At 39.2% G+C, this 14,643-nt stretch overlaps 1 protein-coding gene and 1 long non-coding RNA gene across 2 annotated transcripts; one reads left to right on the plus strand and one right to left on the minus strand.

Moving 5' to 3' along the window:
• Nucleotides 1–1,720: 1,720 nt before the first annotated feature.
• Nucleotides 1,721–8,278, minus strand: LOC146393219 (COUP transcription factor 2-like). Its single transcript, XM_084928029.1, has 3 exons — nt 7,261–8,278; nt 5,517–6,041; nt 1,721–3,499 (listed from the first exon to the last, which is right to left on the minus strand). Exons 1-3 carry the CDS (start codon nt 7,757–7,759, stop codon nt 3,225–3,227), a joined length of 1,299 nt encoding a protein of 432 aa, XP_084784155.1. The 5' UTR covers nt 7,760–8,278; the 3' UTR covers nt 1,721–3,224.
• A 103-nt stretch (nt 8,279–8,381) lies between these two features.
• LOC146393220 (uncharacterized) lies at nt 8,382–13,592 on the plus strand. The gene is made up of 3 exons (XR_014800247.1): nt 8,382–8,469; nt 12,257–12,340; nt 12,911–13,592. It is a non-coding gene; the product is annotated as an uncharacterized LOC146393220 (long non-coding RNA).
• Nucleotides 13,593–14,643: the final 1,051 nt, after the last annotated feature.

Genomic DNA, 14,643 nt, shown 5'->3' on the forward strand with positions numbered 1-14,643 from the left:
CAACAAACGGGAAATACATGAGATGTTATGCAATTAATTTTTCTTCGCTTCTGAAATCTTATTTTTCTGGAAACTATTTGGTTAGACATGTTTTAACATATATATATATATATATATATATATATATATATATATATATATATATATATATATATATATATATATATATATATATACTCAGTTTCAGAACTTTCTAACAGCGTCCAAATCTTGATTTTTTTTTTTTTTTAAATCAAGCATTTCAGGAGGTTTCTATTCAAGAAGAACTGCGCAAAAGCTTCGTGAACTACATTAATCACAGCACCGCGCAGGAACCCGGACAACAGGTAGGTCAGTGTTATTTCATTTGTTCAGTAAGCTATTTATAAGCATCTGCGCTGCATTTCTTAAAAAGCTATAAACACTCCGACAGTAATGCTTCCTGAGGGCTTGAGCATCATGGTTCACTAGTTACTTCTCACTTGACGATGAATATTAATATTTAAAAAAAAAAGATCTCAAGCGATATGACTGGCTGCACGCTTTCATCCTCGAAAGCTGATTGGCTAGGTACAAACCACGCTGCGTGATAACTGATCCAGCTCCTGTGCTCATAGAAAACAGCAGAGAGATGTTTCCCCCCCTTATTTATTACTCCGGTCAAGAAAAAAGGCAAAAAACGTGGCCGCGAAGGAAAGTCCATTTGAGTAGTGTCGCGTATTGATCTCAGGCTGAACTCATTTTTCCACCACCGCATAAAGCCTGGACACTCTTTTCTCATTATCGTCTCTTTGGAGCTGTACGTGTGTGGGAAAATGCTCCATTGTTTTATGTTGGCCCTTTGGCCCAGAACACCCAGGGGCCGACGGGCACCCAGCTTCGGCCTCCTCAGGGTAAACTGTAGTGACAGAGCACGCAGGGCCCCCTCATTAGCTCTGTGTCCATTAGAAGCAAAGAAGCTGATTTAATCCTCTCTGTCCTCCTCAATCTGGCACCACAGTCAAGGTTTTAACTCCATTTTCATTCTCTTATGAAGAGTTTAACCAGCTTTTTTTTTTTTTTTTTAACTAATAGAAGATTTAATAGCAAAAAGAGCTGTCAGCGGGTGCTACTGACAAGTTGGAAAAGCAGCTTTACCTTATTTGAAGACAGACCTTTATTGTAGTATTCTAAAAAGAAAATGTGTTTATATCATACAGTTTTCTTTTGCATGTGTGGATGTACTGATACATGCAGCCATACTACAAGATCATACTAGGTTTTGTCTTAATAGTTAATTTAAAACTATTAATAAGTTATAAAAAAAGCACAGCTACAGGCTACAAGCTGCAAGCTACAAGAAAAGGATGTAACGTGGCACTCTTTGTTCCCTCCCTTTAGGTGTTTTCTTAAGTTGTAAAGATGTTAAAACTGAGTGATCAAGCCCAATATAAGATAAGTGCAGGAGAAAAGTTAACTTATTTCCTGCATGTTGTTAAATAAGGCAAATGTAAATACAACCTGACATTCACATAAAGCTATCACTGTCAGTGGAAGCAATTAGTTTGATTAAAACGCCCAATTAGTGACAATATTATAGTAAGAAATGGGCTCCAGAACACCAGACAGACTCCACTTGGCTTACGTTTCCTTACTCCATTGCAGTACAAAAAAAATCAAAATTATAACGGATGCGCTCCCTTGTGTAAACACACTTGATTCCCGTTGGAAGGTGACAAACATGAACACCGTTGAGCTGAAATGACGAAATAAAGCAAATACACTTTATTTATAAATCTTGAGTTATAATTTAATACGGTACCAATATGTTAACCAATATGCTTTCACAGTACATCAGAGTGGTTGTCAAAAAGAAGTAAACACAAATACACTCACACACACACACACACACACACACACCCACACACATGCACTCTAAATTCAGCAATACCCTGCAGTGGTCTGTTGTGCCATTAAGTGGCCTGGGCTCATTAATGCATGAGTTATACTGAAATAAATTTGTTTCTTGGCCTGGGAAATTAAGAGATTGTAGTTATTATAGACCCAGTGCTCTTAAAAATCTCTGAGGAAGTCAGTGTAAAAGTCCAGGAAACATAAATTCATTAGAAGTATTTGGTAATGCATTTGTCCTTAATCTCGTAGTGTCATCCGTGTTCTTCTAACCTGTCACGGGGGAATATGATTTGGACTTTAACCCCTCTAAATATAAAAAACATTGGATTAAGCTATCCAACAGTCAGCTCACCGCCATGATTAGCCTCTCAGTTCAGATGAGAAAAAAACAGAAAAGTTGAAGTGTGACAAAAATCCGGGAGAGATAAATTGCTTTGAAATAGGATTTTAAAGAGTTTAACTGGAACATTATGGCAAAAGGGAAATAATCGTATTAGCCAAGAAGTATAATGAAGAAATGACTAACGCTTGGCGCAACCGAACACTGAGCATGAGAAGTGCAGTTCTGAAATGTTTTTGCTGTTCTCATTCTTTGCATGTCAATAAGAAAACCAGAATAAGAAAACAAAGTAACTAAAACAAAGCATCAATCTCACCTTTCTGTCTCTATGCAACCGAGCAAAAAGGTTGAAGTCAGAAGAAGTCGGGTTTCAAACAATCATATTAAATCTTTCTGAAATGTTCCTTTAGTCCAAAGTGCTATGTCTGGAAGGTATGAAAACAACAACAACAACAACAAAAAACAGATCAACACAAGACGATCCCTGCAGTTTTCTCACTAGCTGGGGTAAAAATATGTAAAACATTAAAAAAAGAAAGAAAAAGGAAAAAAAAGAAAACAAAAAGGATAATTTACAAGCACGATAAATATACACACAGGTCCAATAAATATTGTTTGTTATCCCAAAAACCATAGACTGTGAGAGGTCACCACACTGCAAAAAGATGTCCATCTTAACCAGTCATTTCGTTTAATGACATTAGTTCCCTTTAAACAAGTGAAAATTTCTGCCAGTGCAGTCAGATCATTTCGTCGTTGGTAGATTTCCTGTATTTTATGGACCCCTCTAAAAGTGCAGGGGCATAATGAAAAATAAGGCAGCTAATACCTCCGGTATGATGAAAAAAGCAAATTAAATTACATTTTTACCCTTAAGATACTTTAGAGAATTTAATTCCACTGGCAGTTTTTTCTCTTGTTTAAATCAACAGAGATTTTACTATTTGAAATGACTTGATTTGAAAAGTGGGACCCTTCCTGACCTTAGTAGCACCACAGCAGCTTTTATTCTCTATTGAATAGCCATGTAAGGCCAGTTGAAGCTGCTACCAGAAAGCAGCATGTCCCTTATCAGAGTTTCTATGGGTGTTTTCCCCACCAGACGGACGAAGAAAAGCTGCTCTATGACAGAAGAAGAGACGCTGCGGAGGGAAGGCAAGCGAAGCAGCAGCTTCCCAAACCTGTTAGGCTGGTTGGGATACTGGCTCCTCACATACTCCTCTAAAGCACACTGCGATTTCTCCTGGAGACCCTCCACATGGGCCACATCTGATAGACCACAAGCATCTACAGAGAGAATGTAACACAGAAACAAATAGGCAGAAGAGAAGAGGTCAGGACCAGTGGTTCAACTGGGCATCTGAAAAATACTTCAGTTTCACGTTTATTCAGTGTTAATACAAAATCACCAAAACTCACGATGGTACAGTCTGAATGTGGAGTTAGATGAAAAGTTACAGTGATCGAAAGTCAAAAAAGCACCAGAAAAAACAAAATCTGTAGGTATTACTATTTACTGATATTATTTAAATCCCTGGGTAAGACATTAAAGAAGAGGTCAGGGCAGCAGAATGCCGAATATTAGTGGACGCATTTAAATATTTTATTACTTTGTAAACAGATTTGAGTGAATCTCACTAAGGTGGTATCAGAACCATCAACCATAAACACAGAACACCCAATAAACTAGTTAGTCAGACATGGTTGGGTAAATGTAGAGGTTTAAAAATGTAAAATTGGATACTGTAAGAGCGCAGTGGCAGGTTGAAAATAAAACATATAGGCAAATAGTTGAGGTTTGTCAATCTGATGCCATCTGGGATCAACAATGGTGCCACTGCTCTCATCCAATAAAAAAAAACAGAATACTCAGGGCCCAGACAAAAGGAAGGAAGCACGGCAAGAGCATTGATTGCTCTGAATCATTTGCATTTCAACGCACACCAGACTCTTCTGTCTGTACTGTAAAACTTCAGGCCGGCTGGAAACAAGGGTTAAAGCAGGACAGTCCCAGTTTAAAAGGCACGTGCTCACATGTGCTCACGGGGACTAAAATAGACCAATAGGAAACCTTCTTTTATTTATTTTTTTACTCTGCTGCTACTTGTCCTTTTGAACCCACTCACAATCTAACAACCAAACATCACTCTGTCATCTAAAAGGCTGTGAAGAAACTGGCATACATTTTGCATCGCAAAGTCAACTAATAGTTCCCACTGCTTTATGAACAGTACAAAAAAAGCTTCTTTATGAAGATATTTTCAAATTTAAAGATATAAAGAATAAAATGTATTATGCAGTTACATTTACATGCTATGATCGTTTTTAAAACAGTGGCAAGATTTAAATATAAAAATTTTCTTTTTAAAATAAAAAAAAACCCTCTAAATTTTAAGCCTGAAAACAAGTTTTTTTCACTTGAAATTTATATATATATATATATATATATATATATATATATGTAATAAATCACTCTGCTGAGGCACCTTTTATGTGAAGCAGCAGTGGAATATAGATGCTGTCAAATGTTTAACTCAAAGCTCTGTTTCCATTTGCATAACCTATTCAGGCAAAGTATTTCATATTTTAAGGGCTGTAAGGATTTGATGCAGTTTTAAGACCATCAAACTCACTCACTCACACTTCCTCTTCAGTATTATTTTAATGCAGATAAACTGTTGCTTCAAGATCTGACAACTGTATGAGGTCATTTAAGTTCACTATGAATTCTATCAGAGGTAAAGCAGCTGGCTCAGGTTTAAAGGGAGTACTTTTCTAGAGCAAATCCAACATATATGATTTGTATTCCTTTTTTTAATGACCGTTTATAACGATATCAGAGGATCATCAGACTTATGATCATACTAAAATCTGCAAAAAAATTATTTTATATCGATTTTGCTTTTAAGGTGTTTCAGAGTTTTAATACAAATTATTGATTTTTCTTTTTAGCCCCCCTCCCCAACCCCGAACGCACAGTTACAGAGTGTTATGCAAACTATTATGCCACGAGCAATAAAAAAAATCAGTAAAATTATTTTTATAAGATTTTCTGTTGTTTTTTTGGAAATATTTATTCCTACGTTTTTCGGGCGATTTTTAAGTAACGTTCTCGTCCGCTCGCATTAATTTTGTTTTCTCTACATTTGGAAAATAATTTATTTAATTAAATTAGGATTTTAATTTTGATAGCGGTTGTTTTCTTCGTGATGGTGGCGGCACAATTCTCTTTCGATTTTAAGCTTGCGTGATTTCGCTAAAATGTCAGCCACAGCGTGTGTGGGGGTGAAAAGGTAAAGTTTACCTGTGGTGAACAGCACGATGGCCTTGATGCAGCTGTACTCCGCCGAATCCACGTGCAGCACCTTCAGCTTCTCCACCTGCTCCTGGAAGACCCGGATGTGGTCCATGAAGGCCACCACCCGGTCAGCAGACATTGGGGATGCGTGGAGACCAGCAGCGGCCAGTAGCGGGGCGGCGTGGACGGGCATGGAGCACTGGGCGGCGTTCAGGACGAACAGTTCGCTCCAGGTGAGGCGAAGAAGGGCCACCTGGTCCGGCACCTGCAGGTCCGGGAAAAAAGGGATGTTGCGGGCCCACTCCACAGCGCTGAAGAGCATCCGAGCCGCCAGCTCGCAGATGTTCTCAATGCCCAGGATGTTGTTGTTCTGCAGGCACTGAGAGCCGAACCTGGAGGTCGGGTAGGGTTCGGCCCGCAGCAGCAGAGAGATGTACCCCGACAGATAGGAGTGGCACTGCAGAGGATCCCCGTTTGTCAGAGCAAACTGGCCGTGATATGACTGGGTTGGTATTCTGCCTCTCTGGACAGCTGTAAGAAAGAAACGGCAGAAATGCCACATCACGCTAGAAGGCGATTAAAACAACGCAGATGACATTTAAAGAACCCTAAAACTAGACAGCACGCACGGGACGTCATTTACGACAGCATATGTGAATTAAAACTTCGCGCTTATTTTAGTCGGATTGGGCTGGGATTCCTTTCTAATGTCAGTGGTGAGCTAGCTTATGGTTGGCTGGCTCTTCAGAAGTGGACATGGATAAGTGTTGTGGACAGCTCCTGGAAAGAAATGTCACATTCAGCTCGGTGTTGGGAGATCTGGAGCACAACCTGCAGATAATGGCGTGTGAGATTTGTTTTCCTTTCCCCCCCTCTTTTCTTTTTCCCAGCGTGTTTCTGGGTATTTAGTAGCGTTGCAATTGTTTTTTTCAAATGTATAATTGCTCCAGTTCACAGTCCAGATTCCGTTTTCAGTTAATGCTCTCTAATATCATCAAGTGAGTAGGCTTATTGTAACTTAATTATTTATTTTTTGGCTGTGAAATCTCTAATAGGCTAAACTTTAATAAACTTTCACATTTAGACAACAAAGCAGACTCTTAGTAGACTAGTGTAGGCTGCGGTCTGGGCCTAGTGCTGTATATGAAAAGCATGCATAATGAATAAGAGCAGACACACATGGTCCGCACGCGCACATCATTTAAAAATGTATTTTACATTTTTATGGCTACAATTTAAACGAAAAAAAGGCACTGAAACTAAAGTTAAATATATCTACTGCCGAATGTGAACACCTGACATTTAAAGCATCTGCAGACTCACACTCACCGGGGATGATGGACATAAAGCGGAAGGGGAGCAACAATAGTGCACCTAACATGCTACAGGATGCTAGCGGGAACATCTGTAATAATGTGTAATATTACACACTGAGGTCTACACAATATAAAGCTATAGTACCCGAGACAAAATAAATAATTATACACCCCGTATTTAAAAAAAAAAAATATATATATAGACATTATTAAATGAATAAAATATCCCTAGTGTCAAACAAAGGCAACATGTGGCGATGGTAAGGCTCCTGGGTCCACAAAGAAATATGTAAACATAAGCTAGGCTACACATATGTAGCATCCACACAACTAGAGTATGGGGCAGATATGCGTTCAAACATAAAAGAGTGCTGCATGTGAAAGTGTGATGGATGTGAAAGTACCAGTAATAACAGTTTGATGCCAGCCCGTACCTTCTCTCCTCATGCCGACTTTGAGGCATTTCTTGAGGCGACAGTACTGGCACTGGTTGCGGTGGTGCTGGTCTATGGGACAGTTCCTGTTGGCCCTGCAGGTGTAGGTCAGGTTTCTCCTGACGCTGCGTTTAAAGAAGCTCTTACATCCTTCGCATGTGAACTGTCCGTAGTGCTTCCCGCTGGATTTATCCCCGCACACGATGCACTCGATCTGCTGGCTCTGCTGTTTGTCCATGGACAAGGAGGAGGAGGAGGAGGAAGAGGAGGTGCTGTTGTTATTGTTGGTGGTGGTCGCGACGGTGTTGCCGGACGGATTGGGCGGCGGTGCTCCCTGAGGTGCAGCTGCTGTTTGGGGTATTTCCAGAGAAGGCGCCGGGTTCATGTGTCCCGTCAGCTCTCCGGGCAGAGACAGAGGTGCAACCTGGGACACCGGGGAGGAAAGAGTCCCCTGAGAGTCCCCGACCGCCTCGGTGTTTCTCCACGCTACCATCGCCATTTCGACTTTCTCCAAAACTTTTTTTGCGCCCAACTTCGTTTTTACGCGATAATTAACTCACACTTACTGTCGGCATCAATAGCTAATACACAGTCATGGGAAACTGCGACATTGTTTGACGAAACGAAATACAATTTCAAATAAAATAAATAAAAGAGAGCTCATAGGATAACGGCAGAAAATTAAAACGAGTTCACAAGTGAAGATTGAGCAGTCACCCAGAAGCAGCTGCGGGCGCGGACAAAATCCAAAAAGACAGCTTCATTCAAACCGTCATAGTGCGCTATAGCATCCACAGAGGGGGGGGGGAATAAAGACGGAGCCATCCACACAGGGAGGAAACGTTATCCCCAAAATATACAATCTGATCCTTTCTGTTCTGTGTGTCCAGCTTTAAACAGAATGCCGTGCGAGCAGATCCTTCATTAGGGATGGAGTCACGCGACCAGGCTTTCCAGACGCTCCCTGCTCTCCCGATCAGTAAGAAGTTACATTAAAAAGACATCAGGGAGAGAGAGAGAGAGAGAGAGTCAAAGAGGGGGAGTGATGGATGTTGATTTTGACGATGCTTTGCTCCGGGACGGAGGAGGAGAGTGATGCGCCCGCACGTCACCGGCTGTGAATCGGTGACGCGGGTTTGGGGCGGAGTTAACGCGTGCAGAAGCTGGTCTCGGAGCAGCAGTGCGGGGGTTCAGCTGACTTTAAAGAGGGTAAGAGTTCACATCCTCCCTGTTATGTTTTCTGTTTTTCCCCTCTGTCCAATCGCTCTCTCTCTCTCTCTCTCTCGCTCTCTCTCATGTGCGCGCACACGAACGGTTTTTTTTATTTTGTTTTTTGCACTATGATTACTTACTTGCCGTGAATCTGTCAAACCACAGTTTGCATCATATCACCCATAATGTATATTATGAGTACTCATGTTATACTGGTACATAAAGAGGCTGCTTATGCCCGCGAAGACCCTGAAGGGGCCAATTCAGATTCTAAATGCAGTTATTTGATGCCACCTAGTGTCGTCAGTAAATTACGCAGAAAAAATCCCTTTTTTAGATCCACTTCACTCACAAAAAGAGATAGATTTTATAAATTTATTTTATAAATAATACATTTAATGCACCTCTCCTCTGCCCTGTCTTAGCTGCAGTCACTTTGTGGACTTTGTAATCACGTAATTATCCACTCACACCAAATGACTAATCAGATAAGAAGACATTTTTAGAAATTACTAAAACCTTTTTTTTTTCTTTCTTTCTTTCTTGAGAGATGAAGTTTACAAGTTAGTTTATGTATAGGTGAGATACATATTGGACTTTTAGCTTTCTTCAGTAAACTTACTAAACATCCTGACTTCCAGTGCAGATCTAAAATCCTACTGTAAAAAGATTGTTGCTCAGTATAAACACACAAAAATTATTGTTTTAGCACAGGCTGTAAAATCAATTCTAAATATAAATGAAACAAACCAAATAAATAAACTGATGTTATCCCTCCGCAAATAGCAATAATACAAAGATATATGGGAATTAAATATATTCATGAAAACCAGTGGCTACATTTCTAGCTGAAGAGATGACACCTTCACGTGCGCCTCTGCCCTTTCTGTCTCTCATGTTCATGATCTATTGAATTTCACTCAGAGCAGCTGCATTGGAGTATACGCTACTTGATATCCATAAAGCTACTGCATTTTTCAGAGTAGATTTGGTGACTTTGATTATGGTTTTACATACAGTGTTGCTTTGTGTCTCCATACAGTTGCATTGTTTGATTTTGGTGTATTTACGTGTAGCACAACCATTCTTTTCATTTGTTGTGGATTTCTCAAATGGAATCAGTCTGATGTCCATGGATGTCTTTGATGGCAAGTCAGTGCCATGTAAAAATGTCTGTATGGCCATTTCACTGTTGACTCATGCTCCATGAGTCCTGAGGCTGAGTGTGCTGTCACATTCTTCCAGACGGCCAGAGCTGCAGTCATCCAGCGACTGCTCGCACACAAAACAAGCCTTGCCCCGCCTGCTAACAAAACACACGGCTGATGTCCAATACCAATCAGCAGCGGAAGGTCAAGGCTAAAGTGTTTACCACACTGGATGTGGATGATGCATTCCTTCACACTGTTTATTTCACTGACCTCTCCCCTCCCCCGCTCTCCCTCATGATGGGTCCGGTTAATATTAATCACAGATTTAGGAGTTTACAGATGATAAATCCCTCCTGTTTTTGGTGATCTGGTGTCCTTTATGACTTATCACCAGTGGGGGAGCTGAAAGTGAGCTAATTGGAAACAAAATGAGGGAGAGTTTGGCCAGGAGAGACCTGCTGTGTGGGCAAAACCACCAGGATATGACTGTTTGCAGTGCAGTGGGAGGCAGCTCTGGCTTCCTGCTCAGAAATCTGCAGAATTTTTCTAATGCAAGCTTGATGTCACTTTACTGAAAATTTGCTCTTATAATTCTGAACATGACAAACATTGGTCAAGCTAAAATCTGAATAAAATATAGTGTGAAGGTGCTTGATGAGTTTATATGACGTGAGAAAACTACGTTCAGCAGTGAATATGATGAAGTGTATTGTCAAGGAATTACTTGACCAAGAGAGATTTTAGAAAAGCACACATTATAGTCTTCTAGGAATATCCGGTAGTATTCTCAGCTTTGGCAGTGAATGGATGTGGTGTAAAGTCATTACGGTAACGAGATTAATGGCTGTGAGCTAAAAGTGCACCGTAGCCTTTCAGATCCTGCAGCGGATGTCTTCTGTTTGTGTTTTAGCAGTGACTGTGTGTAAGTGTGCAGATTCCGAAATGTCATGACCTGACCTGGAGGCCATGATGTAGAAACAAACCATTGCAAATCAAATTGTCCAATTTATCTGCAAAATAACAACTCAATATCTGAACTGTACCCACAGCAAAGTGAAATGTGTAGTGTCTGGATGTGGTTGGGCGAGGCAAAATACATCAATATTTAAAAAATAATCAGAATAAAATAAAAAACAAAGGGATTGTGCATGTGGAGAAAAGGTTATGGTCAGCATATAACCAGTCCTATGTTCAAAAGTGAAATATACATGAGCATCAGCATGATTTCTGGAAAAGAAAGAAACATTTGCCATTTTGTGAGCGGAAAGCAAATTAATTATTACATCTAGCTTCTACCAGTTATTTAATTATGTGGAATAAATGTGCATCCACTTTTATTTGAAAGGGTAGTCCCTATATCCCTGTGATATTTTGATTGTTTAGATACTAATGAAGAATTAATCACAGTTTGTGCCTAACCAGATTTTTCTGAAAAGAAACCTAATCCAGTTACACAAGTTTCAACCTTATATTTATCAAACTTATCAACAACCTAGAATTTTATATCTGATAACTTACCTCCCCTCTGATGTGGACATCGGGTCAGCTGGAGGTGCAGTCGAAGATTGCAGCGGTCCCAGATCAGATGTACACACTGGAACACTTTCCCATGTTGCTTGTCTGTGTTTATTGTGCTATGGTGTGTTGATATCTGTGCATTCCTGTATTATCCTTTTGTGTTACACATTTCGATGTTTTTTTCCTCGCTACCTAGCCTGACCTGTCTCCCCAATGTGATGTTTGTGTATTGTATGTACGGTCGGCAAGGTCTGTCATCTCGGTTGTGGGCAAAAGACCTGCAACTGACAAATAAAGGCTATCTCATCATCTCTTTCTCATCATTACTTACAATCTTGCAAAATAAGCTCAATGTGCTCTTGTTAAAAGAAAACAATTAACACCAAAAAATCACAGTAAGCTCCGGAGAATACAGAGAATATGATCCCTGTGACTCTTCTGACTGCAATTGTGTGGGAAGTGTCTAAAGTGCAAACCTGTCACAATTAGTTTGCTTTAAATTTCATTTTTGAGAATAGATCCAACTTTTCTGACACTTGTAAAACACACAGAACAACTTCATCTTCAGTAAAATTTCTAGAGGTTTTAACCTGAATACAGTGGGAATCAAGTTTCTGTGAATAAGCAGATGTACACTAGACATTTACTGAATTTTACATATTAAATTAAACTATAATAAAAAGTGTTAACAACAAAGTTTTACTTATTAAAGCAAGACATTTAAAAAATGAGCAAAAGTTGATTTTCATGCATTTTACAGTTAACGAACAAGGAAGTTTCTGCTATAGATTGTTGAACCGGCGCAACAATTAATATTAAAATCAATATCTTACATTATCATTTATAGCAATTGTAATTTTTACAGTAACTAGTGACTAAAACCTTTTCATGTTTATGTCTCTGGTAATAGATGCTGGACAGTAAAGAGAGCCTGTAGACTGTCACCCTGCTGTGAACCTTGGCAGCCACTGAAACAAAGCTGGTACCTCTTAGGCTCTTTAGCCGGTTCACATCCTGGTCAGAGAGCAACAATAGTTAGTGAGTTAGATTAACACGGCACAGCCTTTGCTTCACCTGTGACCGCTGAACCATCTCTCACCTTTTATTAACCCCAGACAGCTGACCTCTGACTCCTTCAGGCCAACTGCAGAATTCTTCATGAGGTGGATTTCACGCTTGAGAGACACATTGTGCTACAGGTCAGTGTGCAGTTATAACGCACCGCTAACGCTCGTCTCACTCATGAACAGATTCATCCTGGCGAAATGTTGGGATCCTCATTAGGAATTGTACAAAATCCTACTTAACCTTTGACCTCACTCAGACTAGCACTCATTATCTCGTATGAGATTAACCCACATTGCTTTGTAAATGATAGAATTACATTCAACTCAGCTTTGAACCGTAAACAGTTTTGAAACTGATCAAATAAGATAACATTTTAAACAAGACATATGCTTTAGTCAAACCTTTTAATGTGGACTGCACACATTTCTGACCTGTTTATGCATAAGAGAACTAAAGATGACTGTATTATTATTGTAACATTTTACAGTATTTTAATATTTAAGCACAAAATTTGAGGCATATTTGCTGGTAGCCTTTCAGTTGATGCTGATAGAGGTCTGTCGAATAAAAGGATCGCATAATTAGTTTGACAGGTTTGTTTATGCCATTACAAAATATTTTTATTGTCCAGTCTCTAAAGTCATGGATAATGAGGGCAATAACATGATGAGTTTCTTACATTGTTGTGTTTTGTTTTTCAGGTGTTAAGGCCAAATAAATTCCCGGGGGGGCGCTGTGCACACCTTAACGTCCGGGTGGAGGCACTAAGTGGTTAATTAAGTGGAATGGAAGAGGATGAAGACATAATTCAAAGTTTACTTTAAGATAATATACTTAAGTGTGATGTTTTTGTGCATTTTTATTATTATTTGTGCATCTTAGATTTTTACTCTGTTTCTTTAGCCTAATTAAGCAAATCATATCACATTCAGTTCATGGGTTAATCAGTGGCAGTCTGAAAGGGCTGCTGCTATGACCCCATGCCACTTGTGGTTAACAGTGCTTTTAGTTACCTTAGGATGTAGGATTGCTTTTGTTTGTTTATTAACAGGGTTGTTTAAAAGTTTGGTACTGATCCTGAGGAAGACTTTACCAGAGGTGAGGTTCAGCTCAACTTAGAAGTGATTCATTTTTAGAGCTTGATCTAGTTCTGGATCTACACATTTCTGAGATGTTTCTTTAGCAATGTGATCAAATGTGATGCCCATTTTATGTAATTTTGTCACAAAGAGAAATACGCCCCCCAATTTTTAAAAAATAATTTTAAATGAAAACATAAGAAACTATACAGATCGAAATATCTTTCTGATCCAGAAGATCATTTAGCCTCAATGAAGATTCAGTTAAATCTTTAATGTTGATGAATAAACACCTTGGTCTGCACTTTATCTCTCTTGGGTCTCGTGCTTTAAGTCAAACTCTGCTTACCATTTTACAAATTCAAATTTATCTACTTTTACCTTTTTACTTCTGACTTTATTTACCCCATAGTTTTATATGCACAAGTCAACGTTATATACAGTTAAAATTGTAACTGACCATAACAGTGTCGTCAGTAATCTTTTAGTCAGTTTACATCAGAAAACATCTGTGTTAATGAGTAATTACTATAGCTTTTAACTGTAATGTACAAAAAGCTGAATCACAGTAACTAACAATAAATAGTGAAGTTAAGAATAAAAATATATAGAGAGCAATATTTATGATTAACAATATTATTATTATTATTATTATTATTTATCAGGAAATGAAGAGTTTCAAACACACTGTCTTTTCATGACAGGCTATTTTTTTTTTTCAACATGGCATCAAAGAATTAGTTGAGTGTTTTAACAGCTGTCATGTGGCTGGCCATGTGTCATTTATGCCGGTGGTTTTTCTTGCCCTAGTCTTGCAGTGATATTCTTAAAATGCAACTGTGAGGCAGGCTGGGAGGATTTGCTGTCTCTAGGAAGTTTCTTTGTGCTTGATCAGTTGATCTGTGGCCACTGCGGGGAGGTAATGCTGGGATGTTGTGATGTACTGGATGTTACATTAGTTCAGACGGCAGTGTGAAGGCCAGAAGGGACATGGACAGTTGGGGGCTAAGTGTGAATGAGACAGAAATTTAAAGAAACCAAAGAGTCTTTCTTGGTACTTTCCAAGGTCAGGTGGCATACATGACTTTAATTCAGAGAGACTGTGCTTTTGCATCTGTCTGCATCAAAGGAAAAGTTATCGAAAGCAGGCTGAAAGTGTAGTCCTTTAGAAAAAAGGCATTATGTATTGAAAATTGGATAAAGTATAATGTTGTTGTTTTTTTTTAAATTGGCACTTGAATTGTGAAATGGTGAGATTTTGCAACCACTTTTTTCTGCACCACCCACTTAGCACTGACTTGCTTCTACATTTTCGCAGCTCAAACACACCAGACACAAACCCTCCCTCTCACTTT

The sequence above is a fragment of the Perissodus microlepis genome, chromosome 1, assembly GCF_051167445.1.
Source record: "Perissodus microlepis isolate ML-2025 ecotype Zambia chromosome 1, ASM5116744v1, whole genome shotgun sequence".
Taxonomy (NCBI): Eukaryota; Metazoa; Chordata; class Actinopteri; order Cichliformes; family Cichlidae; genus Perissodus; species Perissodus microlepis.